Source organism: Rhinolophus sinicus, linkage group LG15 (genome assembly GCF_036562045.2).
Source record: "Rhinolophus sinicus isolate RSC01 linkage group LG15, ASM3656204v1, whole genome shotgun sequence".
NCBI classification, from domain to species: Eukaryota; Metazoa; Chordata; class Mammalia; order Chiroptera; family Rhinolophidae; genus Rhinolophus; species Rhinolophus sinicus.
The window spans coordinates 46,109,392-46,136,347 of record NC_133764.1 but is presented as its reverse complement, the minus strand read 5'-3'; the positions used below and the strand labels follow the sequence as shown (position 1 = coordinate 46,136,347).

Below are 26,956 nucleotides of genomic sequence, written 5' to 3'. Positions count from 1 at the left end.
CTCCCTGGGGGCGGGGCGGGGAGGGCGGAGCGTTGGGCGGACGGAACCACCGGGGCGGGGTGGGGAGGTAACGGGACGGGCGCGACCATGGCGCGGTGAGGGAGCGGAGGTGGGGATCGGTCCCGGGGAGGCCTGGGGCCGCTGGCTTGTGCGCCTTCTCGGCCGCCCCCCCTTTCGCCGCCGCCGCCGCCGCCGCCGCCGCCCCGGGCATGTCGTCCAACTGCACCAGCACCACGGCGGTGGCGGTGGCGCCGCTGAGCGCCAGCAAGACCAAGACCAAGAAGAAGCATTTCGTGTGCCAGAAAGTGAAGCTATTCCGGGCCAGCGAGCCGATCCTCAGCGTCCTGATGTGGGGGGTGAACCACACGGTAACCAGCTCCCCCGCGCGCTCCCACGCCCCCTGCCGCCCCCGGCCCTCGCCTCACGGGCCCTGCCAGGGATGCCTGCAACACCTCTCCAAACCACTTGCACGCCCACCCGACCCTTGCACGCCGTCCTGGCCGGTGTGCAGTCTCAGCGCCCCGCGAGGCCTGGTGTCTCCGTGGTATGCTGTCGCCGCCTCCCCTTCCCTCCAGCCCCTCTGGCTTCCCGCGTCTGGTATGCTCGCTTCGGGCCGCCCCTGGAACTCAGAGGCAAGGCCTGGGTGCCGTGGAATCGCTTTCATCCTCTCCACTTCTCACCTCACCCTGTTTGTAGCATGTGTTTTACCCCTTGTTCCTTAGAACCCACTGCCAGCTAACTGACCAGTTGACAGGGAAAGCATTGGCCTGCCTGATTATGCCCCTATTTCTGGTCATTTGGTTGGTGTGACTCCTCAAAGTTTACCACCCTCCACACCTGCCTACCCCGACTATGGAAATCATCCCTGGGTTTCTTTTTTTCCTTCTTAAACAAGATGTATCAACTGGAGAAGCACAGGCTTGTTTGAACCACAGACATTTTACCAAGGTCTTCCTGGGTTAGGGAGACTAGAGAATGTAACCATTTCAGAGAAGGTGAGGCCTGATTGTAAAGACTATTCTTAGTAGAAATAATGTGTCTTCCTGCATTCTCCTGTGTCACAGACATTGACTTCTCATTTGTTCAGCTTCCTATTGTATGGTCATGAAGGGTGTGATAAAGGATGGTGATTAAGATGAGAGATCCCCTGGATCCTTAGGGTGCTTTGAGATTGTCCAATAGCCCCAGTCAGGAAGTTGGAGCCGGACAGTGTTTGAGCTGTTCACTTGGTTTATGTCCTGTTTGTTTAGGGTCTTTCTTCTTCCTCTTGCAGCCACTTACTCCTTGCATTCTGACCCTTTCATTGTTAAGTCCCTACGCCAGGAATGAGCATAGGAAGTAAAAGGACTTGAAAGACCCAACTTCACCAACTAAAAGTTTGAAATGAGGAAGGTGAATCTAATGACGTGGATTTCCCGTGGATTTCGGTTATTTAGTTTCCCTGACTTTTCTGAGCATTTAAAATTGCCAGTAAGACCAGATGATGACAGAAGGCCTCGGGGCCAGCAACGGTTTTTTTTTTTGCTTTGATAGAGGAGCCTTTGGCTGGAGATTGATGAACTGTAGTCTGAGCCAAGGTTTTAGATCTTCACATCTAATACAGAAAAGCACTTGTGTATGGTGAGGTCTTTGTTGTTGATGTTTTTTGGTCTTGGGCAGGTTACTGTTTTCAGTACTGAGGTGAGGGTCCTGGCCAGGGTAGGGAGTACACTGGTTTAATGCCCAGATCTTTGGGAGCTGCTTCTGGCCAATCGTTCAGCAGAGTTTGTTCCTCCTGGTTCCTGCTGCCTCAGGGGTCACTTGACAACATTACAAAGGAAACTGGGTCATCAAAATGTGAACCCTGTGTCCCTGCCTAGAAGTCAGCCCTTGATTTTGTTCTGCATCCTGCTTCTCACTAGAAAGCATCCTGTCTCTGCAGAGAACTGGTGGAAGTCTGAGAATCAGGAATATTACAGCTAGCAATAAGGGAACTTGGGTCCCTTATTTTATACCTGAAGAAATGGAGGCCCCGGGTGGAAGATTAGCTCGCCTATGGTCACATCAAAAGATTCAGCTCATTGTCCAGCATTATGTGCTTTGTTGGCCATTCGTGGTGCTTGAGAGGCAGGTCTCATTTTCTTTGCCTCCTGTTCTTTGTCCTAGCCTCTCACTCAAGTGCCAGGACAGTTGGGAATTATAGTCTTGTTAGAGAACCTACCTCGATGTATGCTCAAGTGTGTGTGCCTGTGCATGCCAGTTCTTGGGAGTGTGTGTGGTACTTGGTTTTCTGCTGGGCAGGTTATCCGGCTGCCCAGATGTGGGCATCAGGTGGGAGCCTCTGTATGGCAGATGAACAGGTATCTGTGATTCCTACTCTGTTGGACTAGGCAATCAGTCTCTTTCTTTGCTAACTTTAAGAAAATTTGTTTGAGGGCTAGCTGGTAAGTCACTGATTTTCAGTTAGAACTTAATGGGTGAACATAATGAGTGAGCACCTCAGGGGAAATGCTCTGGACAGGCCAAGCTTCAGGGGTCAGTTATTCCCAAGTTTTATTGCTTCAACTGAGCCTGAAATAAGTCTAGTGTTTAAAGGTCCCCATCTGGGAAATGGAGGCATCTCCCCAGAAGAAGTTTGTAAAATCTTGCAATTCACTGGAGGGTCAGGACCACATTGTTCTTGGTGGATTGCTAGCCTTTCTTGGAGATTACCTTACTTCAGAAGCCCACTTTTGCAACTTTTTGCAATCTAAGGTTTCGGATACTACCTTTTCTTTGTTTCTTTAGTTTCTCACCCATTTAGGCATTTAGGCCATGATGGTCTATGGCTGATGGTGTATGAGATATAAAGGATGGATATGTCTTTATCTACAGTAAAATTAGTTACTCTCTCAGGAGGTGGTTGGTTACTTCTAGGTGGGAAAAGAGAGGCCTTTGAGCTCAGTGTTGTAACATGAGCTGCTCTCCTGGACAGGGATGCAACCCACAGACTTGGTGGAGGAAGACTGTGTAGGAAACAGGGAGAAGAATCAGAAGACTTTGGAGCTGTCAGGGGAGAACTCATAAAGCGAAGAAACCAGTGTTTCAGTGGGTGAAAACATTTCAGAGGGTCTGGAGTTAGGGAAGAGATGGCTTCAGAGAGTGGCAGACCAGAGTGGAGACCAGAGGAGGCAGACTTGGTTTGATAACCAGTTGGCCATTTTAGCAACCAGGTATGTGTGAAGCTTCACCCAGGTAATCAGGAGGAATAGGAGCAGCTGATGGTAACTACGGTTAACCATTTGGGAAGCTGCCAGGCATGTTCTTCAAAGCGACTGCACGTTTTACATTTCCACCAGCCATGTGTGGGGGTTCCAGTTTCTCCACATCCTTGGCAACACTTGTTATTATCTGTCTTTTTCATTATAGTCGTCTTAGTGGGTGTGAAGTGTTCTCTCATTGTGATTTTGATTTGTGTTTCCTTGGTAACTAATGATGTTGAGCATCTTTTCATATATGTATTGGCCATGTCCGTATTTTCATTGAAGAAATGTGTATTAGTATAATTTGCCCATTTTTAAAAAACTTTTTTTGCCTGTTTTTTTAATTGGGTTATTTCTCTTTATTATTGAGTTGTAAGAGTACCTTATATATTCTGGATACAAGTGCCTTATTAGATATATGATTTGCAAATTTTTTATCTCATTCTTTGTTTTGTCTTTTTCACTTGATGGTTTCTTCTGAAGCTCAAATTTTTAATTTTGATAAAGTCCAATTTATCTGTTTTCCTTGGTTATTTGTGCTTTTGGTGTCATATCTAAGAAGGCTTTGCCTAACCCCAAGGTCATGAAGATCTTTTTCCTATATTTTCTTCTAAGAAAAACTTAATAGTTTTAGCTCTTACATTTAGGTTTGTAATCCATTTTGAGTTAATTTTTGTGTATGGTGCGAGAAACAGATTCATTCTTAAAGCTGTTCATTTCTCTGCCACATTCCAACCCCATTCTGTCCATGTATTTTCTTTGCTTAATGCAGACCCAGAACCTCTTTTACCTGATTTTTTTCTCTTGCCCTGCTTCTTTATAAACCATTAGTAAATTTTTCTGCTCTAGTGAGGCCTTTGATGAATTTGTCCTTTAGCAGGCCTTCCCACCTCATAGAGAACAGTGGGACTCAAACAGAAGGAGAAGAAAAACCAAGGTATAAAATGGAGGAATAAATCCAGGGATGAATTTGTTGGCATCTGTGGCTCTCTGGTCTTGCCTTTCCTTCTCTGGAGTTTCAGGTCTTGCTTGGAACTCCTTGGTATTGAGAATATGGTTCCCCAACCCATCATGTTTTCTGATGGTGGTAGGTAACAAATGATTGTCAGTAGTGGCCCATCCATTGCAGAGTCATCCACACAACTCTGGGACATGTCAGGAAGCCTGCATGCCCAACCCATGCCTCCTAGATAACAATTCCAATGAAGGTCACACAGGGAAGTGGAGGCTTCTGGAATCAGAAGTTCACTAGACTAGAACTGGTGGCTGAATTTTCATCTCCAGTAGGATCAGCATAGAGTGAACTCCGCTTCTAAGTTGTTCCTCATTCAGCTTGGTTAGCCTCCTCATTATATATGCTAATGGCTTATGGAGTTAATCATGTGGATAATCCAAAAACCACTTAGATGATATGAGATACAACAGACTTACCATCTTACTATGTTGTATTTAGCATGATATTCAAATGAGTTTGCATTCCACAAGTGCACTTCTGCTGAAGGTGAAAGGTTGGCCCAGAAATGTGATAGATAGTAAAGGAGATAGCATATTTTCCTGAAGCATTGCTTTAGGCATGACCTTCCATGCTCCAAGACTTTTAGTCACTCCCCTTTGTCTACCAAATAAAGTTTATCCTCTCACTGGTATTTAAGATTCTTTACAGTCTGGTTATAACCTCGATAGTTAACCTTAATTTCCTTTCCCATCCTCCAGACTGTGAAACTTTGCCATGGTCACCCTAGCAAACCATGGTCACCCTAGCTTTGCTCTCTTTTTCTTTTTCTTTTTTTTTTCAAATTTAAGTTCTCTGGTTTTTTTGTTTTGTTTTGTTTTTAATTGGGGAATATTGGGTAACAGTGTTGTTTCTCCAGGACCCATCAGCTCCAAGTCATTGTCCTTCAATCTAGCTGTGAAGGGCACAGCTTAGCTCCAAGTCCAGTTGCCATTTTTTAATCTTTAGTTGCAGGGGACGCAGCCCACCATCCCATGCGAGAATTGAACCGGCAACCTTGTTGTTGAGAGCTCACGCTCTAACCAACTAAGCTATCCAGCCACCCCTCCGTCAGCTCTGGAAGCTTGTTGTCTTCAATCTAGTTGTGGAGGGCGCAGCTCACTGGCCCATGTGGGAATCGAACCAGCACCAACTGAGCCATCCATCCGCCCCCTTTTTTCTTTATCCTGTTAGCCCATCTTCAGTCCCCTTTTCTAGTCATTAATCCCTCCATCCAACATTTGTTGTACAACTATTATGTGCCGGTTGTGCTAGGGACATAAAAAATGGGCAAAATAGTCTCTTCCTTTATAGGGGCTCACAACCTAGTGGACAAATTAAACATGTAAACAAATAATTACCAAGTGAATGTGATATTTAGGATATAAAGATGCACAGAGGAATGAGCAATTAATTCATCCTGGGGAAAACAGAGACTCTTGCAGAGGAAGTGTCAGCCAGATCTTGGATGATTCTCTTAGCTTTATCCCTTCTTCTATTCTTTTTTTTATTTTTTATTAAAGTTTATTGGGGTGACAATTGTTAGTAAAGTTACATAGATTTCAGGTGTGCAGTTCTGTATTACATCATCTATAAATCCCATTGTGTGTTCACCACCCAGAGTCAGTTCCTTCTTCTATTCTTGCTGCTACAGTCTGTTACCTGAACTATTGTAATGGCCCCATAAATGGTCTTGCCTTTTCTGATCCTTACTTGATTTTGTTTCCAGAGTTACCATCTGTATCACCCGCCTGATCATGTGAATTCCCAGACTTGAACCTGAGAGGACTTCCCATTGCCTTCATAGTCGAGTCCAAATTTATCATATAGTGATCAAACTTAAGTTCAAATCCAGGCTCGGCCCCTTATTATTAGAATAGCTTTGGAGTACTGATTTTTCTCCCTGGGCTTCATTTTCCTTTTCTATAAAATGTGCACAACACTTTCCTTGCAGATTTTTAGGATAGAGGCAAGGGAAGGAAAACACTACCTTAGTCAAGGTAGCTAGCCGTAAGAACAGTATGAAGAACCCAAGTGATGGCACCAGACAGACCTGGGAGCAAGTCCTGACTCTGCACGTATTGTCTGTGTGACCTTGAGCAAGGTACCCTGAACCTCTTTTGCAAAATCAGATTAATAATACTTTATGTTACTATTAAGTATTAGAAATAATAGCAGAGAACAAAATATATATGATATTGTGATACATGTGATATATAACATATAATGACATAAAGCACCAGCCGTTTATAGGCATTCAGTAAATAGAAATAGCTATTATTTATTAATTGATAGTATGGTGGGCTGTGTACCTGTCTTTCCTGTATTATCTCCCTCTGCTTCTTAGTACCTCTGTCCTACTCTGCCACCCTACAGACTCCCCTCCCCCAATACCTAAAATGGGCAGTACTTTCACAAGTCTGAGCCGTGGTTCTGACTCTTCCCATGGCCTGGGATTGCCTTCCTCTTTTTTATTTTATTTTATTCGTCTGTCTAGCTGTCTATTTAGAACTACCCTCCTAGGCCTTCCTCACATTATTTCTCTGTGGCTTCCTCTAGCAACCAACTCTCTCACTCCCACTCCCAGTCAGAAGCAATCATTTCTTGATCTGTTTTTCCATCTCCCTTTATTCATAACTCTGTAGCACTCATCACATTGTATTAGTTATTTGTTGTCTGTCTTCCCAGCTAAACAGAGACCATGTCTTTTCATTTTTTGAATCCCCAGCTTCTGGCACAGTACTACTCAATACTTTGAGTAGAAGCAAACTGAATAGAAGTTTGGCCGAGTCTGAGTCAGATCAGGAAAGATCGTAAATGCGAGGCTAAGGAATTAAAACTTTACCCTGAGGTTTATGAGGAGCCATGGAAGATTTTTAAGCAAGGGCGTAACATGATCTTGTAGATTCTTCCAGTGTCAAATGCTCTTGGCAATACCAGGAGGGGCATCAGGTGCCCTGTTTCTACCCTGATGTGTGAGGACGCAGTCTGACGCTCTGACCATACTAAACTCACCCTTCTCTGAAGCTCGGCTCTTCTGGATGTCCCTGTCCTTATGTTCTCACTTACTTGTAGCCCCTTGACTTCAAGTTTCACTGTATCATGGGTTTGTCTCATCTCCCTGTTCAGAGGATAAGCCTCCTACTTTTGTGCGCGTGCCCCCTCCTCCCTAACGAAATGAAGCATGTAGTAGGTATTTCAGCAAATGCTTCTTCAATTGAAATTGAATAGGACTCTGTGGATATAAAATTTAGCACAACTAAAAAAAAATGGTACAGTTAATCCCTTGAGTGAATCATCTCCATGTGGTCCGGTGGAATGAGGGGTGAGTGTACATAGTTCAGATCTATGGAATGCTCACCAATATATCATCTCAGTTAGAAATGTCCTGCTCTTGGGTTGTATAGTCAAGAATAGAGAGAAAGTGAGAACTGAAAACCAACCAACTTATCACCATTCAAATTATGCTACACTAAGAGTTACACGGGATTAATGACTAGAGCGTTTCTAAATCACTCCTGTTGGAATACTTCATCCTGGCTAAGGGGCAATTGACCCCTCTCAAGCACATGTGTTAGTCTTTGTAGTTCTGCCAGTACCCCTGGCCTTGGCACTGAGTTTGGATATTAGACTAACCCAGAATCAATTAGTAGCAGATACTAGAACGTTTTGGTATAAAACCATACTCGTCGAGTCAGTTGTATGTTCTCTCTAGCATGACGGTATGAGCTAGAAAATGCAGAATTACATAAGAGCCATGAACTTCTTCCTTAACTCTCAGAGCCAAGTTTAAATGCCAGGAAAAAGGAAGTGGGACAGCTACCATGAATTGTTTCTGTTGGCAGAAAAACAAGGAAGTGGAATGGTTTCCTCCATAGGCACACACTTAACAATCAGGTTCCCTTGTGAGCACCCCCTGGAATGGGAACTGGTGTGGCGTGCGTTTGTGTGGGTGTGCTTGTGTGTGTGTGGTCTTGTAGCCAGTGGCGGGCATCACAGACCTGGATGCTGGGAATTTTAAGTGTACAGTTTGATGCATTTAGACAAATGTGTATTTTCCCGTGTAATTATCACCCCACACAACATAGAACATTTCTATCACCCTAGAATCACACCTCTCTTGTCCCTTTGCAGTTAACTCTCCCCAACCCAACCCAGGCAACCTAGTGGATTTCTGTCACTATAGATTCTTGTTCTAGAATTTCATATAAATGGAATCATACAGGATGTATTCTTGTACCTATGCCAGTCAGTTTACCCACCAATTTATTGAGTCTCTGCTCTACTGTCCACTGATAATACTGCTCTTCCCACTCCCCATATACTTCTGTGCCTTCCTTAATTTCCCCATGAGTCAGCTGGGTTCTTCACCAACTCTAGGAAGGTATCCCCAGCACAGTTACTGCATTAACTTGTACTTCCTCCATCTTCTGACATTTCTAAATAAAAAAGGTTTGGAACATAAAAGGGGCAGTAAATTAAATGCCATTTTCCCCCATTTATGCTCCTAGAGGAGTCCTAATGACTCTAGGTTATTCCCTCGCTGCCACATGGGGCCTCATTGAGATAATAGGATTTGCAAGGAAATTATCTGGGAGACACAAGGCTGTGCCCTCCCTCCCCCCATCCATTAAGGCAAGACTAAGGTTTCCTCTGTAAATCCTGAATGCACTAATGGTAACTGGGTTGAGGGTCAAATGTCAAATACTCTGCTGTGATGGGAGAGGACATCTGTGGCTAATTAGACCACTAATTGGCAAACTGGGGATGGGGAAGCACAGGATTTGCCTTTTCAGCACTGCACCAATAGGAAGCCCGCCCCTTGTCCAGGCTCCAGCTCCCTGAAGGGGGATGAAAGACAATGATGTTTGTTTGCAGTGAGGGCAAAGCACCCTACCCCGTCTCCCCCAGGTCAGCATTGAGGCAGGACACAGCTTTAGGAACGGGCCCTGCATTAATCAGGAGAGTAATAAGAGTGAGCTGGTTGCCAGATGTCTACCTCTTCTGCTCACTTTAAATTTAAGCCTTTACTTTGGAGATGAGTTACATACCCAGCTCTTTTCCTGCCCCAGGCTGATTTCTTGCATGACCCACAATTTGTGTAAAGATGTTCAAAGCTGTCAATATCCATGTAGGTTGGGTGACATTTATTCATTTGATCCATTTATCATTGCATTTGACAAGTATTTATATAGTACCTGCCATATGCAAATCATGGGGCTAAGTACCATGGAGCCCCAGAGATCAGTTAGATGATCTTTGCTTACAAAGATCAGTAATACGGTCTTGCCTAAGCATTAACTACAATATGTGGGAGGCTGTGAAATGGCCAAAAGATGGATACAAACCGTGTTTCAGGAATTCTAAGATGGGAAAGAACATTTATGGTCTAGAGAGTCATGGAAAGCTTCATGGAGGAGGTACCTTTTTGAGCTGGACCTTATCAAGCGGGGAGAATCTCAAAAGGTGGAGATGAGGTTGGGAACTTATTTTAAGAGAAGAGCAGATATTAAGACAGGAGGGAATCCATGGATGTGTTTTTGGTGAGACAGTGGCATCCACATTGTAGCATATTGTTTCTCTGAGGCAGGTGGCCTCCTGGCTGAGAACCTCACTTTCCCTTGCTTTGCAGATCAATGAGTTGAGCAATGTCCCTGTTCCTGTCATGCTAATGCCAGATGACTTCAAAGCATACAGCAAGATCAAGGTGGACAATCATCTCTTCAATAAGTAAGTTGCCTATTGAGTGGGCTCAGGTTTTGTGGGGCAGTCGTTTCCCTCAAGGCAGAGAGCTTCGGAAACCCTGTGCACGGTGGGGCCAAGCCAGCACCTGGCAGGGTGTAACAGCAACACCTGGATCACAGAGCTGAAAAACTTGCTAGAAAAATACATTCATTATGTGTCTCCCTGTTGTCTTGTCATCTCACTCCTTTATCAGCATACCGCCAGTGTCCCTCGGGGCATGTGGCTTGGCCCAGGGTGATTGATCTGTGGCCAGTTTAGGAAGAAGTGAGCTGCTCAGGAGCTGAGATACCTAGTATGAAGCTGACAACAGTGTCCCTATCTTGATCTTAGTTTGAGGCAAGACGATGCCCGCCATGTTCCTGGCCTGGGATGCAGCCAAGCCCTTTTCTCTCCAGCTGGTGTGTGAACAGGAGGCTGAGCATGGTGCCCGAGGGCGCCGTCCAAAGTAATTCTTCCCACTTTTGTTCATTGTGGCTTCTTGGATTAACACTGGTGTTTGAAGGTTGTCTCTGCCTTTGTTGGAGCAGCCATCTCACCTGACGTAGTTTGGGGCCTTCTCTAAGCCCTGTGGAGGCCTTGAGTTTATGAGTCACCCCAGGAACTCTTTGTTGCTCACACTCTCTTCCTTTCTGCATTTGAATCCTGGTTCTACTCTCCATTGTCCCACAGTCCCCACCACCTCACCAGCTGGGCTGTCACCCCACCAATCCCAGACTGTTAGCTGGGAGACGTTTGATTTGAAAATGTCCCTTGGTGGCCTCTCTGGCGTAGTAAGTAGTAACATCTTATTCTAGAAGCCATCTGTCTTCATAACTGCTGGCTACTAAAGTGGCCACCTGTATAGAAGAAAAACTCTCCTGTGTTTCTTCTCTACTTTCATGTTACTACCCTGTTTCACTTCATTTCTGACACCAGATGTGTGGGTTTTCCACACATCAAACAATCTTGTAGGACACCAGCTTGGTGTGCTACAGTTCAAGTTAGCGTCAGGTCCCACTGACAAAGGGCTCAGTCCCCCCACATGGCGCCTCCCAACTTCAGATGCCAGTTGCAAGTCCAGGTTGTCACCTGTGCTTTTGACTGACCTGCTATATAGATCAGAGGTTCCCATGACCCTTGGTTTCAATTAATTTGTTCCAGTGGTGCACAGAACTCAGGAAAACAGTTTACTTACTAGATTACTGGTTTATTATGAAAGATTACAACTCGGGAATAATCAGACGGAAGACATGCATAGGGCAAGGTATGGGGAAAAGGTGCGGAGCTTCCACGCCCTCTCCGGGTGCACCCCTGTCCTCAATCTGGAAGCTCCTGAACCCAGGCCTTTTGGATTTTTATGGAGGCTTCATTATGAAGGCATAATTGATTAAATAATTGGCCGTTGGTGATTGATTCAACCTCTAGTCCCTCTCCCCTCCCTGGGGCGTGGGACTGAAAGTTCCAACACTGTAATCCTGGTTGGTTCCCCTGACAACCAGCACCCATCCTTAGAGGCTTTCCAAAAGTCATCTCATTAACGTAAACTCAGGTGTTGGAAGGGACTTGTTATGAATAACGAAAGATACCATTATTGCTCTTATCACTTAGGAAACTCAAGGGTTTGAGGAACTCTATGGCAGAAACAGGGTGAAAACCAAATATACATTTCTTATTACATCACAGTGTCTCACCACCTGAGGAAGGAGAGGCAGCCCTTGGCTCAGAGGCAGGAAGGGAGTGTGTTCTGTCCCAGAGGTCAGGGCTTTGGAAGTGGGCCTTGCACCACTGCCCATTTCAGGGTCCGTGGCCTCTGACGTTCCACCACCTTAACATTTTGACCTATAGCAGCGCATTCAGTCTCTTATTTTCTTTTGTCTTACTCCTTTTGTCCTATCAACAACTGTCTACGTGCTAGTTGTTAGACTACAGTACTATTTTCTAGAACAGAGGGTACAATAAAGCAGACTAGGCCCCTGCCTTCATGAGAGCCACTACTATCTGTCTATTTTTTAAGTTTTCCAATAAGACTTTATTTACAAAAACAGGTGGCTGGCCAGATTTGACCCATGGAAGCCACTGCTTTTTATTTCCTTGAAATCGATCATCCTGGAGGAGTCAGGGACATATTTCTGAAAGGGAGTTCCGAAACAGGGTGATTTGGAAGAGGCATCACTTCAAGGATTCTGTCCCTTCCAGGGAGCCTGTGGATTGAGTAAGGAGTGGGAAGGGTGGAGTTTGGTGCCAACAAACGAGGCTTCATGTAAAATGGGATCCCAGTTAATTGACTAAGGATCTCTTCAATCTAAAGTGCCCTCCTCCTGGGTGGCTGGATGGCTCAGTTGATTAGAGTGTGAGCTCTGAACAACAGGGTTGCCGGTTCGATTCCCACATGGGCCAGTGAGCTGCACCCTCCACAACTAGATTGAAGACAGCGAGCTGCCACTGAGCTGCCGGAGGGGTGGCTGGATGGCTCAGTTGGTTTAGAGCGCGAGCTCTCAACAACAAGGTTGCTGGTTCAATTCCCCGCATGGGATGGTGGGCTGTTCCCCCTGCAACTAAAGATTGAAAACGGCAACTGGACTTGGAGCTGAGCTGCGCCCGCCACAGCTATTCACGGCTAGATTGAAGGACAATGACTTGGAGCTGATGGGCCCTGGAGAAACACACTGTTCCCCAATATTCCCCAATGAAATTTATTAAAAAATCAAGTGCCCTCCTCCTCCATTCCAGTGGAAGCCAAGGGCAGGGCTTCCTGGATATAACCAGGATGTTTTGATGGGCACATCCCCAGAGGAGAGGGTCCCTTTGATGAAACAGGCCTTTCCCTTTAGCAGTCATACGGACATTCACCTCACAGCGACTGTTCACAAGCAGCCACCAACTGTAGTTAGGATGGTGCTTGTGGAGTGAGGCCTACACTCAGGCTCACTTCTCGGCAGGTGAGGTTTTCCCTTTAGTGTAAATGTTATTGAAAGATAACATACACTCAGAAAAAGTACACAAATCATGAGTATACAGCTAGATTAATTTTTACAAAGTGAACACAAAGGATGTAAAGGTTTTAAATTTTTACATGGTCAGAGTCACCTGGAGAGTTTGTTAAAAATGAAGATTTCCAGATTCACCTCCAGAATTTCTGGGGCCTAGAAACTGACATTTTAAGCACTGCAGATGGTTCAGATCCCAGTGATCTGTGGACCACAGTGTGAGAAGTTCAGATGTAAGAATTAAGATGAGCAAGAGACCTTCACAAAGACATTTCTTGTGTTTTTCCCTAGGGAGAACCTCCCCAGCCGCTTTAAGTTTAAGGAGTACTGCCCCATGGTGTTCCGAAATCTCCGGGAGAGGTTTGGGATTGATGATCAGGATTACCAGGTACGGCTGTCTTTGCAAAGTCAGACGGGTTAGGGAGTGGAGTGGGGTTGGAAGCCACAGGACGAGCAGAGAAAAAAGTGTCTACTGTTCCTTGTACTGTGTCTTCCTGTCATGTTTCTCTCTAGCCCAGGCAGTCTTCTCGTGGTGGTGGGCTCTCGGAGGGGCTCTTAGACGTGCTTCTGGTGATGCCTTCCTGATAGGCTCAGGCTCCTCTCCCTGGGGAGGGAGAGCAGTGGGAGGGAGAGGGGTCTATGGAAGCTGCTTCATTTTAGTCTGACATTTCCGGTCTAGGCTGAAGAACCCTTCTCCTTCATAGTTTGACTTAAAAGAGAGAGAATTGTTGCCAGCAGGAGATGAGGCCTCTTAAAGCAGATAAGACAGATTAGAAAAGGAAGACGTCAAAGGGTAGTGTAACCTCTTGCCAGGTATGAGTTCCACCTCCTAACTTGTCCCCGGTTCTGAGGTTACCCGCTTCAGGGGGTGATATTGTCATAGAGGCCTTTGGCCTATTGGGAGGAATCAATCCCAGTATCAGGGACATTATAGTCTGACTCAGTCTATAGTTTCTGTTACTTCTCCACCTGGTGGTGAAGGCGACAGAATCCTCCACTTCATTTTTGTAGCAGTAAGAAATACAGCTGACTTTCACTTGTCTATGGGGAAAAAAGGAATGTATAGTCTAGTGAAATCTAAAATGGATGCCCCATCTTTTAAAACACAAATTCCTCCAGCCCACTCCCAGTAAGCCTTTCACAAGAAGCAGATGGGCCTCGGGTGAGTGGCCCTCCCCTCTCCCCACTCTGGAGGGCCTCCTGCAAAGATGTGTGTCCTGCAGAGGACGGTGAGGGCGTGTGAGAAGCGGAGATGCCAGGAACTTAGACATCAGGAATGTCTATGTAAGAGGTGCGGGGAGGTCCCTCCAGCCCCTCTGTTAGGACCGAATCCCAACCCACATCATGACCTGATTGGAGCCTGGGGCATTCTGAACACTTTTCATTATTCCAACCCCAGTTGCTCAGACATCTTCCTTCCACTGCAGCTCCTTCGCTCCCCGTGGCCATCTAACCACGTCCTGTCAGCGTCTGCATTTTTGCTCTAATAGCCCTATGGGCAAATGATTGTGCTCAAGCTGAAATACGGGCAGGGAGGATGGTGTTCAGGGAGGAGACTCAGTATTCATGGACTGTCCGTGATTTAGAGAATCAGAAAATGCTGCCAGGAAATAAGGCAGGGATAGAACTAGGCCTCCCAATGAGGCTTGAGGCCTATAAATCTTCCTGATAGAAGGACCAGGCTGGGCGAGAGAGGCCCTCAGTCATGCAGCCTACTCAGCATTTCTGCATTGGGACACCCTGTTTTAGGGGGTGCTTCTTTAGTGTAGAAAGCCCCTCACCACTTCAGACTTTAGTTTCCCCCATGAAGGTGGTGCTCCTTCCTCCCCCAGCATCTCATGAGGAGGCATTAGGTGAAGGTAAACAGTAGGGTCCTAGGTAAGAGATGAGACAAAGGCTTGGAGAGAAGGTGTTTCTGAGAGCAGATCGCCACATGTGTTTTCTTGGCAATAGGGACAGCTGGGATCTCCCTCTCTGCCTTGCCTCCCAAAGGTCTCCTCTGGGCATCTGCTTGATGAACACGTCCCTTTGGTTGACTCACACCTTCCCCTGCCCCTCCTCTTGAGGCTTCTACTGCTCTCTGATCCTAATGGGAATGGGGCCTTGAGTAAGAGCAGGGATAGAACCAGAAAGGCTCCCCAGAACTGCCTCAGAGCCCTGCACAGACAAGCAGGAGTTTGAGGTGCGGGGAGAGGTGTTGGACAGAGAGGTGAGGACCAACTTCCTGCTTTGGGAAGGGTTTTCCAGCGTCAGCGTACATACAGGTAAAGAGATGATCATGTCCATTGCTTCTTTATGCTAGACTGTGAATATTACTTCAGCTTTGTCTTTGTCACCCCAAGGAATTGGGAAAGTCATCTTAGTCTGCCTCCTTTTGTTCCAGGTGAGGAAACTCAGGAGTAGAGAAGTTAAATGGCTCACCCAAGGGTCATATGACATGTGAGTGGCAGGATTAGAACCCAGTTCCCTAACATCTGAGGTAGCTGCCTGGGATCAGAAGGAAAGGAAATGTTTCACAGTAAATCCTCTTTCCATCCCAGTCAAGGATTAGGAACAACTCTTGTCACTCTTAAGGAAGACTTTTGGGAGAGATCTGAACTTCCCATGAGAAAGGGGTGGGTAAGGTCCCATCTATCTCAGCGTTATTGGCTTTAGATCAATCTGGCCCATAACCAAAGACTCAGAGTAAAAGAGTCCTGTTCCCCTCCTGAGACCAGCCCGCTTTTGTCTTGGTCCATCAGAATTCAGTGACACGCAGCGCCCCTATCAACAGTGACAGCCAGGGCCGATGTGGCACACGTTTCCTCACTACGTATGACCGGCGTTTTGTCATCAAGACTGTGTCAAGTGAGGATGTGGCTGAAATGCACAACATCTTAAAGAAGTACCACCAGGTATGGTGAGTCCGGAGCATGGACAGTAGAGGGTGGATTGGACAAGGGAGAAGGGAGCCCCTGGCGGAGTTTCCTAGAAAGGCACTGGTCCTGTGGCAATGGCCAAAGCCTCCTGATAACTAAGCACTTGGCCCTTCCCCGGTACCGTGTTTCTGTGAGGAGAAATGCCTACTTGAAAAAATGAAAAGGATAAACGAAGGCATGTTACTGACTCAGTCCTAGTTGAACAGCTGTTTCTTGTCAGAGTTAGGAAGTTTTCACACTCTGACACCTGCCTCATTTCTTCTAAAAGAGGTCCAGTCAGCTTCTGTTCCCATTCCTACTCCCCACTCATATGGAACCCGTCCAGGAGAGAGAACCAGGGAGTGCAGTGGCACCATCTGAGTGCCTGCCCCAAGCCTTTTGGATCTTCAAGGAAAGCTGGCTTCTCTCTAGGGCACCTGAGAAATGTTGAAAGGGACTTCTGGTCTTTTTGGGAGTTACCCCAGCAGAAAACCCTGGGGCACGACGTGGGCAAAGCTTTCGGTGTGGGACCGTTCTGTTTTCCCAGACAGCTGGATCACAACTCTGCCTCTGCAGCCCCTCTCTGCCCTGCGGCTTTCCCATTTCAGGCCACAGAGGAGATAGATGCAAGGCCCAGATCAGTGATTCTCCTGTGATGGAATCCCAACAGTGTGAAACCAGAGGGGCTCCTCAGCACTGCCTGCAACTGTGCCAGTTGAGGGCAGGGGTGGTAGTTGCTTGTTGTAAGTCTAAGAAACCCCGTGACTTCACAGAACCCAATTTAGAATCCCAGGCAGGGAGTGTTTCAGCCTGGGGAGAGTCCTGTCCATCCTGGCACCTTCATATGCTTCTTAGCCTTCCCTCTTTTGCAGTTCATAGTGGAGTGTCATGGCAACACCCTTTTGCCCCAGTTCTTGGGCATGTACCGCCTGACCGTGGATGGCGTAGAAACCTACATGGTGGTCACCAGGAATGTGTTCAGCCATCGGCTCACTGTACACCGCAAGTATGACCTCAAGGTAAAGGGCTCTGTGTTTCCCAGGTCTGTGGCTGTCCTCTCCCTGAGGCTTGGAGGGGCCGTGACTCCAACTGCCATTGCCACATAGTGAGAAAGCCAGAGCATGTGTTTGGCACGGACAGCTGCCTCTGGAGTTGATAGGCCTAATTCCTGTGGGCCAAAGGCTGTTTGAAGTCCAGGCGTCAGTGACAAGAGGTTATTTAAGCCCCTAATGTACCATATTTATGTAACAATTGCTGTTCAACTCCTGTCAGTTGAACACACCAAGGGCAGCAGTAGGGGGACAGGCCAGGCCGTGTTGGCGCACACACTCTGGCATCTGGCCAGGCCCCGTGGACTGAGCACAGTGCTTTTCTAGACACCAAAAAGAACACACTTGTGCCTGTGAACCACTGCGTTGTTAGTCTTAAGCTGACTTCCTGACTTCTGTCACCTCACGCCACTGTCCCTCTCTGCTGCAGCTCCACGATTGTCCGTCCATTCCTGCAGTGCTGTGCTCTCCTCCCCAGGATCTCACATAGGCTGCCTAGACCCTTCCCTCCCTGCCCTTTTCTCCACGTTCACCTTCCCACACCTAATTATTCCTTCTTACCCTTCTGAGCTCAGCTCAAATATCACTTCTTCCAGGAAGCAGGCCTGGGCCACTGCCCCTTTCCAATCCAGGCCCCTCCCCTGTGCCACATGCCCCAGAATGCCCTGTCTCCTCCCCTGTACCACTTAGCGTCGTTGTGATTAATGGATTAATTAATTGCATAACTGCTGCTTAATGCCTGTCTCCCCTGTTAGAAGGAAAGTTCCCTAAGGGCAGGGACTGCGTCTCTTGGTACAGTCCTGTTTCCTGAGCATGTGTGTATCCATAGTCAGGGCTCTGTAAACGGTCTGTGACAGAGGAAGTGAACAAGTTGCTGCCTCCTGGCCCCTCTAGGATTCTAACCAGCCAGTTCCGTTCACCTGCTGCCTCTCCCCAAAGACCGGTGCATGTTTTCTCACTCAACGGAGTTTACCTCAGATGGACTTCTCCTGATGGCTCTTATCCTTGCAGGGTTCTACTGTTGCCAGAGAAGCGAGTGACAAGGAGAAGGTATGCTGGCACCAGTGCTGATCAAATAATGGAATGGGTCGCTTGGAATGTGAAACACCTATCGGCCATCCTGTCCCTTCTTCCATCGTAGCCCCTAGCCCACTTCCCAGACATGTAGTCTGCCAGTACCCTGTCACTAAGCCTGTCCTCGGCCACAGCCTTGGCCTTGGTCTCCAACCTTTTACCCCTGCCCTTGCTGGGTTCCTCATAGTCCTGGAGGGCTGGTAGTTTCCGTCTCAAGGTCCAGCCTGAAATCGGCGAGTAGCTGCCTGAGCCCTGAGGTAGTCCGGGTTCTGCAGGAAGGCGTGCTTTCGTCAGTCCTTACATTTGCCGTCACTGCCTGCCCGAAGCCCAGGACTGTTAGCCTCCTGTGCTGAGCTGTGGATTTGGCAGATTGATCATCTGTGCTCTAAAGCCCTTCCCCTTTCTGTGCCATCACCCCCAGCAGGACTCCTTGTGGTGAATGAATCAGGCCACCCAGCTAACACTGCTATTACTCTCCCAGGCCAAGGACTTGCCAACATTTAAAGACAACGACTTCCTCAACGAAGGGCAGAAGCTGCATGTGGGAGAGGAGAGTAAAAAGAACTTCCTGGAAAAACTGAAACGGGATGTAGAGGTACTTACTAATGCTCATTTTCACCTTGGTTCAGCAAGCCCCTTCTTGTTCCCAGATCAGGAGCCTCTTTAACCTTGAGAAAAATTCAATTCACTGTTTTCCAAGAGTGTAGACAAAAGAAAGGGTGGAGATTTGAGCAGTGTGCGTAGTTAGTTATTTGCATCTAAAGCTAGTGCACATGAACCTTCTATTTGGGAGGACACAGTTTGTCCCAGTAGAACCTTGGTGACTCAGTATTGAATACTTTCTCTCATCTTTTCACTAATCTGCTCCAATACCTTTTTTTTGGAAGATTTTATTGGGGAAGGGGAACAGGACTTTATTGGGAAACAGTGTGTACTTCCAGGACTTTTTCCAAGTCAAGTTGTTGTCCTTTCAACCTTAGTTGTGGGGGGCGCAGCTGAGCTCCAGGTCCAGTTGCAGGGGGCGCAGCCCACCATCCCTTGCAGGAGTCGAACCGGCAACCTTGTGGTTGAGAGGACATGCTCCAACCAACTGAGCCATCCGGGAGGCAGCTCAGCTCAAGGTGGCGTGTTCAAGTTGCAGGGGGTAGAGCCCACCATCCCTTGCAGGACTCGAGGAGTTGAACCGGCAACCTTGTGGTTGAGAGCCCACTGGCCCATGTGGGAATCGAACCGGCAGCCTTCGGAGTTAGGAGCATGGAGCTATAACCGCCTGAGCCACCAGCCCAGCCCCGCTCCAATACCTTTTTTAACTCCCCTTCAAACTTCCTTTTTGGTGGTCCCCATAGTGGAGGGGGCATCTGGCCATCAGAGCAACAGGAAACAGCTAGTGAGCTCTACCTACATGCCCGTTTACTGGCTCTGATTCTCCACTTACCTAGTAACCTTCTGTTTGGAATGGGACTTCCTGTGGAGAAGCTCCTCCAGGGAGGACACGTGCTAAATAGTGAATGTGATATCTGGGCCACTTGATAACTCAGTGCCTCCTTCTATTTAAATAGATTAGGAGCCTGCTCATTAAAACCAAACCCTATAAACTTTTTTTAAAAGTTTTACTTTTTTGTGGTAAAATATGCGTAACAAAATTTACCGTTTTAAACCATTTTTTAGTGTACATTTCAGTGGCATTAAGTACATTCACATTGTTGTGCAACCATCACCACCATCCTTCTTCAGAACCTTTTCGTCTTCCTAAACTCTGTACCCATTAAACACAAATTCCCCATTCCCCCTTCTCTCTACCCCTGACAACCACCATTCTTTCTGTCTCAATGAAATTGATTACTCTAGGACCCTCATATGAGTGGAAGCATACAGTATTTGTCCTTTATGTCTGGCTTATTTAACTTACTGTAATGTCTTGAAGGTTCATCCATGTTGTAGCATGTGTCAAAATGGCCTTTTTAAGGCTGACTAATATTCCATTGTGTACATATACCATGTTTTGTTAACCCATTCATCCTCCAATGGACACTTGGTGTATTAGTTAAGATTCTCCAGAGAAACAGAACCAACAAGGTGTAGATAGGTAAATTGGTTGATAGATAGATAGTTGTTTATTATAAGGAATTGGCTCACACAGTTATGGAGGCTGGCAAGTCCCAAGATCTGCAGTTGGCAAGCTGTAGACCCAGGAGAGCTAATAGCAGAGTTTCAGTCCGGAGGCCGGTAGGCTCGAGACCCAGAAAGAGCAGATGTTCCAGTCCGCATCTGAAGGCAGGAAAAAACTGATGTTCCAGCTCAGAGGTAGGCAGGCAGGGTGAGTTCCCTTTTCCTCACAAGGAGGATCAGCCTTATTCTTCTACTCAGGCTGATTGGAACTGATTGTTTGAGGCTCAGCCACACGAGGGAGGGCCATCTGCTTTATTCACTTTACCTATTCAAAGGTTAATTTCATCCATAAACGCCCTCACAGGCACACTCGGAATAATATTTGACCAAATGTCTGGGCACAGATTGTATGGCCGTCCCTCTTTCTGCAGTGCTTGTTCTACCTTTCCTCCTGCCGCTCTGCCTGCCTGACTCCTCTTCACCCATCAGGCTCAGTCTCAACCGTCTCCTCAGGGTGGCCACTGCTCTGGACGCCCGCAGCCCCTTGCCCTTGTAGAATGACTTTCTTCCCCATTAGACGCTGAGCTCATTTAGGGCAAAAACTCTGATGTCTTATTCTCTGTTGTGTTTCAGAATTGGAGAACTGAGTTGAAAGGAACACCTTTTCTGCCCTTTCCACATGCTACTGGGATGTCCCGTCTAACCTCTTCCTTCCATCTCTCCTTCCCCACCTCCCCTAGTTTCTGGCCCAGCTAAAGATCATGGACTACAGCCTGCTGGTGGGCATTCACGATGTGGACCGGGCAGAGCAGGAGGAGATGGAGGTGGAGGAGCGGGCAGAGGACGAGGAGTGTGAGAATGACGGGCTGGGCGGCAACCTGCTCTGCTCCTACGGCACGCCTCCGGACAGCCCTGGCAACCTCCTCAGCTTTCCCCGGTTCTTCGGTCCTGGGGAATTTGATCCCTCTGTTGATGTCTATGCCATGAAAAGTCATGAAAGTAAGTGGGAGCCTGTGCCTGCCCTGCCCACCTCTGGCCCATTATTTAGATGTCCCAGTGGGTGTCTGGACCTCCACCTCATTAATTGCTGGCTTTGGCTTCTTTCTACCTCTAAGTTCTCATATTGGGGCACCACCAGTAACTCTGCCTCCTGGGCCCTGCGGTCCTTCTCTGTTAGGCCTTTCTTCACCTCTCTGCTTGTCCTGGATACCTGAGGCATGGTCCTCTGATTCATGGGATGGACAAAACCTTATGAATACTGTGATGTCATCCCCACAGGGGAGCTGTGAAGATCAAATAAGAGCTATGAAAGCTCCTAAGAAGGACTCTATTAGTCATTCCTTTTGTCAGATTCGAGATCATAAGTATGGATCTGGATCTTACGTCTGAAGGGTTATGGACCTAGCTGCTTTCTGCTCTTCTCCCTTTCACCTCTTCTTCCTTTCCTGCTTCCCCTCCCCATTCAGATGCCCCCAAGAAGGAGGTCTATTTCATGGCCATCATTGATATCCTTACTCCGTATGATGCTAAGAAGAAAGCTGCACATGCTGCCAAAACGGTGAAACATGGGGTGAGTTCTCCCTATCTCCGTCCAGACCCAGTGGGTGGGCCCTCAGATCCCCAGGGAGGGTGGTCTCTGGCCTCCTGCTTGAAGGAGACATTCTCCCGCCCCCCTCTCCCAGAGCAGGGAACGGGAAGAGCAGCCTGCCTGTTTGCTTGGTGTTCTCTCTCTGCCATCTACACCCCACCCCGGGGTAATACGCCCAACTTGTTTTTCCCTTTGTTCTCTGGCCCTCAGGACTCCGAGCCTGCTGGCGTCTTTCCCCAGGGCTGCTAGGCACGTTGTGCGTCTTGTTGACCTCCAGTAATAGCTTTGTTTACATGCTCACACTGCTCCCCAGGGGCCCATGTCCCCATGGGCTTAAAGCTGCTGTTCTCCAGACAGCGGCCCCCACAGATCGGAGTCTCGTGGCTACTCCCCACAGCTTGTCCCTACGTTAGTGGGTGCAGCCCTGGGGTTGTGAGTCAGAGGAGGGGGCCAGGGCAATTCTGAGGCATGGCCACCACTTCTTGAGGTGGCCTTCCCAGTCTCGGGTGTCGTATCCAGATCTAGTGTAGATCCAGAGGCGCCTGAATACCCAGGCCCCTCGCAGGTGCAGCCTCCTGATGAGGGTCAAGGAGCTGGACCTGAATTGGCCTCTGTGTTGTATTATAGGCAGGGGCTGAGATCTCGACTGTGAACCCTGAGCAGTACTCTAAACGTTTCAACGAGTTCATGTCCAACATCCTGACGTAGTGACCTTCTACCTTCAGCCGGAGCCAGAGAGCAAGATGTGGGGTCGGGGATCGGAAGGGGAAGAGGGTGTATTTGGGCTAGATGGGAGGGGTGGGAGCGGAGTTGGGGGTCGGGGAGGGCTTTAGCAGTGAGACTGCAGCCTGTGACACTGAAAGGGACTTGCTGGGGAGGAGGGGATGTGCTGTGTGTGTACGTGTTCACAGGATGTAGCCTCACCTGTTTATTCTTGATTTTTATCCCCCATTTGACCCAGGTTAAAAGGGGGTTTCCTGTGTTACCTTATAACCTTTTAAGATACCTTGGGGCTAGAGGTGACTGTGGGTTTATTTGGGTTTTGTTTCTGAAATTTCATTGCTCCAGGTTTGTTATTTATAACGATGTATATCATCACCCTGTCCACCTTCCACGTCCCTGCCCTGAGTTCCCTTCAATGAAAGAGGCACCCCATAGACCCAGCCAGAGCCCTCTCAGAGCCAGGTGCTCTGGTGCCAGAGAGGAGGTCAGACGCCTCAGCCCTGCTGCGTTTGACCTTGTCTGGATTAAGTCTTTAATATTATGAAGTACTGTGCACAACTTCCTTCACCTTTCCTCCTTGGATCCCAATGATTCTACCATCTGAATGCTGTCCTCCTGAAGGAACACTCCAGACCAACATCAGTCATCTTGCATCAGAAACAAAGATCTCAGAGGGAGTACATTCGTCCTCATGGGATTGTAAGGGGTCGGGGTTGCTGATGGGCTCTCGGACAGCTGGTTCTCAGAGAACCCTCCAGTCATCACTCAAGCCCCTGGGCGCTCTCGGCCCCTGAAGATCAGATGTCCTCTCTCTAAAGCCTGTGTCAAGAGAAACGAGAGGGGACCCTGTGCTTAAATGGTTATTTCTCTCTTAAACCCCAGAGGCTGATGAGTATCAAATGACAGTTTGTGACCTCCATCTACTTACTTCCTTCGGACTTTCTCCTAGGTACCCTCACTTGTAGGTGAGCCTTTAACTGGGGGTAGATCCCAGGCACCTGGGGTGCTCCTTACAGAGACTCCTCTTCTAGCCCCAGGGTTACCATGTAGGTAATCGGACTCCCTGTGCCTATGATTTGTCACCTGGATGTTATGGCCAGCAGGGAGTGATGACCCTCACCTTGGAGAGTGGCTCCCAAGCCTGAGTTTGTCACTTGAGGATGTTACCCAGGAAATCCAATTTGGAGGCTTGATGTGGGGTTGGACCTAGTCCCCGCCTTGGAGCTGTTTTTCCTTGAGGCCCCTCTCTAGACTTAGCAGATCTGCCACCCACAGGCTTCCTCAGGAGTGGCACCCTGCAGCTTCCTTCAGAATCTCCACCCACCTTCTGAGCCTTGCTACCCAGGCCTCAGAATTGAGCTGTGTGTTGTTCTGTGATGACATCAGTGCAGTCTGATCCAGCTAGGAAAGAAAACGGCCCTGCGCTGGGGGAGGTACGTTCCTATATCTTCTTACCCCCTCCCCAAGAACTGGGGATTTGGAATGAGAGCTGGTAAAACATGTAGATAACCCCACAGATGCGAAGAAAGTTTGTGGAAACATCTTGAATATGGATGGATTGGTTTCCTGTGGCTCCCTCCAAACCTGACCAAGCTGGGCTTCTGGAGCAGGAATCAGCACCGTCTCTGTGCCCTATCTGCAGCATTTATGTCAAGAAGGAATGGCGACAGCATTCTTGAACTTCTCTGGGGCTGCCAGGACCCTTCTGCAAGAGGCAGACAGGGGTTCAACAACTGCCTGGCCCCAGCAAGGGGCCATAGGTAGCTCTGAACCACAGCAGTAAGACCATGAAGTGACTTGGGGAAGAATTTGGAACCAAGTGGCTCATGGAGGAAAACAATTTTGACTTAGGAAAGGATTATATAGGAATAATGTTTGGAGTTGATTTCCCCACCTCCTAATCAAGAATGAAAATTTGGATCTGCTCCTGGTTGGGCCCAGCAACTCCAGAGCTTGGCGGGCAGCCCTCCGGCAGCTCCACAGCCTCAGGCTCCTACCGGCTTCCTGCATTTGGTCTGATCATGTTGCCATAACGTGTATGCACCATGTAACACAATCCTATCAGTTAAAGATGAGCTACCAGGTATCTAACTTCTTTAACATTGAGTTTTTGTGGAGTTTTCTTTTTCTTTTTTCTTTTTTTTTTTTTGTATATTGTTTACATTTTTGAGAGGTAGAACCTGTTTCAAATGCTCTTTTTGTGTTTCTGACAGTATTGTTGATTGGGTCTGAATATTCGAGCTGTGGTTTGGTGGATTTTAGATTTTTTTAAAAGGTCATTCTCTGTGCTATCTTCAAAGCCTTGGGTTTTGCCCTCGAATTCTTTTTAGCATTCAAATGTTTAAAAACTATTTATCTTGGTTTATACAAGTTTTCTTTCTCTCCTTTTTGTAATGATGAAGATACTATATTTGGTGTGCAGTCTGAATGTAGAGAAAGTGAACTGATCCCTAAACTTCTGTCTGCCCCCACTTTTCCCCCCCGAATCCCATCATTCCCTTTCTGGGCAGTAGAAAGTATCTAAGGGGAAGTAACTGCCCTCAATCTAAATCTTTGGAGCCAGGAAGGTCAACAGCCTTCCGGTATCCCAGAATAATTTTGGGTCTCCTAAGAACAAAGGTATAATAGGACATGGCTGATGGGTGAGGTCTGGAGGTGGATGAGGGCAGGATTCCTCTCCCATGCCCTCCATCCACCCCCTAACCAGTCATGGCTTCTCCCGTTCCCCCCTCTTCTGAAAGTCTACACCTAAGAAGCTATAGGCTCCCAGGTCTCCTAGCCAAAGTGCAGGGCTCTCTGAAAACTCCACTTAGACCACTAGAGAAGGCCTCTGGCCCTTGTTCCTGTTACTGAATCACTGAGTCTCGTCCCCCCAGTGCAAGCTCCTTCCCTGCCCCCCGGGGGCCGGGGGGGGCTAGGGAACAGGGCTGGGAAGCCAGCAGTTCCAGGAGCACAGGCTGAAGCCGTGTTCTCTCCCCGTACCTAGCTCAGGGGTTACCGGTCTGTGGCAGGTGCCACAAGTCGCCCCTGTGGCTGTTCTCAGTGGCGCTCCCTAAATTCCCACCACAGGCAGCTCTTCCTCCCCTCCCTCTTCCTACTTCACTTGTTTCTCTTGCCTGTGCTTTAGGCCTCAAACAGGCACCTGGTAGTACTCAGGGCTTGGGACTACAGACTCCTGCCCTAGTGAGCTCCTCGTCACGGTCTGCCGGGGCCTACCCTGGGGAGATGGACCAAAGACCCAGGACTTTTCTCAGTAGCCAATGCCATCCCCCAATTGTCTTTTTACCAGTTCAAGTTGGGAGAGAGAAGAAACTTCAGCACTCCCCAGCATTTGAGCTACTCAAGTGTTAGGGGCCGAAGGGAGTGTTGAAACAAACCCTTAGAGCTCTGGCCTTAGACCTGTGGCTCCCCCAAGTCTAGGACCTCACCTCTTGTAAAAATGGGGAGAGGGGTCCACTCTGAGCACAGGAATCAAAGGGAAAACAAATAACTGCCCCCAAATTTACCAGCCATCCGCAGGGGTCATTGACATGGCCCTAGCCTTCCTCTGAGAGGTGCCACTTATGAGAGTGCCTCCAAGGGAAGAGCAGAGTCAGCTCTCCCAGCAGGTTTTGCTGAGATCCTTTGGAGGCTGGAGAAGAATCTTCCAGAGGACCCCCTTCCCCTTGCTCAGAGCCATTTTGTAAGGAAGTAGGAACCCACAACCTTTGAGAGAAGGCCTGATGCTGCTCAGCACACCCAAGCGTCAGGTCAGATCATTGTAATAAAAAAATGTGAAGTTTAGATTCAATTCTTGGGGGGAGCAGGATAAACTACCACCCTACCGTGTGTGTGTGACTTCTCCATTTCCCACTGCAGTTTCCATTTTTTAAATAGGAATTTTCAGCCCCCCGTGCTTGTCTAATGTCTGCTCCGAACAATTCGAGACCCTGTTACTGTTTTAAAATGCATGCGTGTTAAGATGAATCTCCAACCCAAGGAAAATAAAACTTAAAAAGCTTTGTGTATACATTGAGTCCTTTGGAAATGAGCCTTTTATTTTTTTCAGAACTAAAAGGTTTTGGTCCAAGTTTTAGAGGCTGCTAAATCTGTATGGCTTGAGTTTGGAGAAAGACAATGACTGGTCACCCACTTTCAGATGTGGTTAATAAGCAGTGGTTAAGAGCAAGGCACTGGAGCTGGTGTGTCAGCCGTCATTACCATGCACGCTGAGAAATGGACAAACCACCCAGCCCTCACTTCTCCAGCTGTGGAGAACCAACACTGGCCAGGGGCCACACCTGCCACACCGCTCTCCCTTGACTAACTGTGGATGACTTTAAACATGTCATCTCCATACCTCAGGTTCTCCATCTAGACTCTGAACTTAAAATCTAGTGGTTCTCGAAGTGGGGTCCCAGACCAGCAGTGTCAGCAGCACTTGTCAATCAAACATAAATTCTGGGGTCCCTCAGGTCTGAATCAAACATTCTAACAACCCCTCCAAGTGATTCTCATAGAGGCTAAAATTTGGGAACCACTGTGCTATACAAACTTCCTACTTGCTTATTAGGGAATCTACTACAGGTTGCCAAGGGGAATCACTCAGGCGGT

At 47.8% G+C, this 26,956-nt stretch overlaps 1 protein-coding gene across 2 annotated transcripts; it reads left to right on the top strand.

Annotated features, from left to right (window-relative positions):
• The first annotated feature begins 75 nt into the window (after positions 1-75).
• On the top strand, positions 76-26,378 carry PIP4K2B (phosphatidylinositol-5-phosphate 4-kinase type 2 beta). Of its 2 annotated transcripts, XR_002138079.2 has the most exons (11): positions 76-368; positions 9,845-9,942; positions 13,215-13,311; positions 15,665-15,817; positions 16,693-16,839; positions 17,881-17,919; positions 18,425-18,538; positions 20,793-21,051; positions 21,519-21,622; positions 22,268-23,796; positions 23,881-26,378. XR_002138079.2 is itself a non-coding variant. In XM_019740652.2 (10 exons), exons 1-10 carry the CDS (start codon positions 210-212, stop codon positions 22,346-22,348), a joined length of 1,251 nt encoding a protein of 416 aa, XP_019596211.2. In that variant the 5' UTR covers positions 76-209; the 3' UTR covers positions 22,349-26,378. The 2 variants fall into 2 exon arrangements, 1 of the variants encoding a protein (XP_019596211.2); XM_019740652.2 differs by having other exon boundaries at positions 22,268-26,378.
• The last annotated feature ends 578 nt before the right edge of the window (positions 26,379-26,956 follow it).

Coding starts and splice junctions, on each gene's coding strand:
- PIP4K2B (XM_019740652.2), top strand. CDS start 210: ATGTCGTCCAACTGCACCAGCACCACGGCGGTGGCGGTGGCGCCGCTG. Junction 15,818..16,692: donor TCTTAAAGAAGTACCACCAG/GTATGGTGAGTC, acceptor CCTCTTTTGCAG/TTCATAGTGGAGTGTCATGG. Junction 18,539..20,792: donor AACTGAAACGGGATGTAGAG/GTACTTACTAAT, acceptor CACCTCCCCTAG/TTTCTGGCCCAGCTAAAGAT.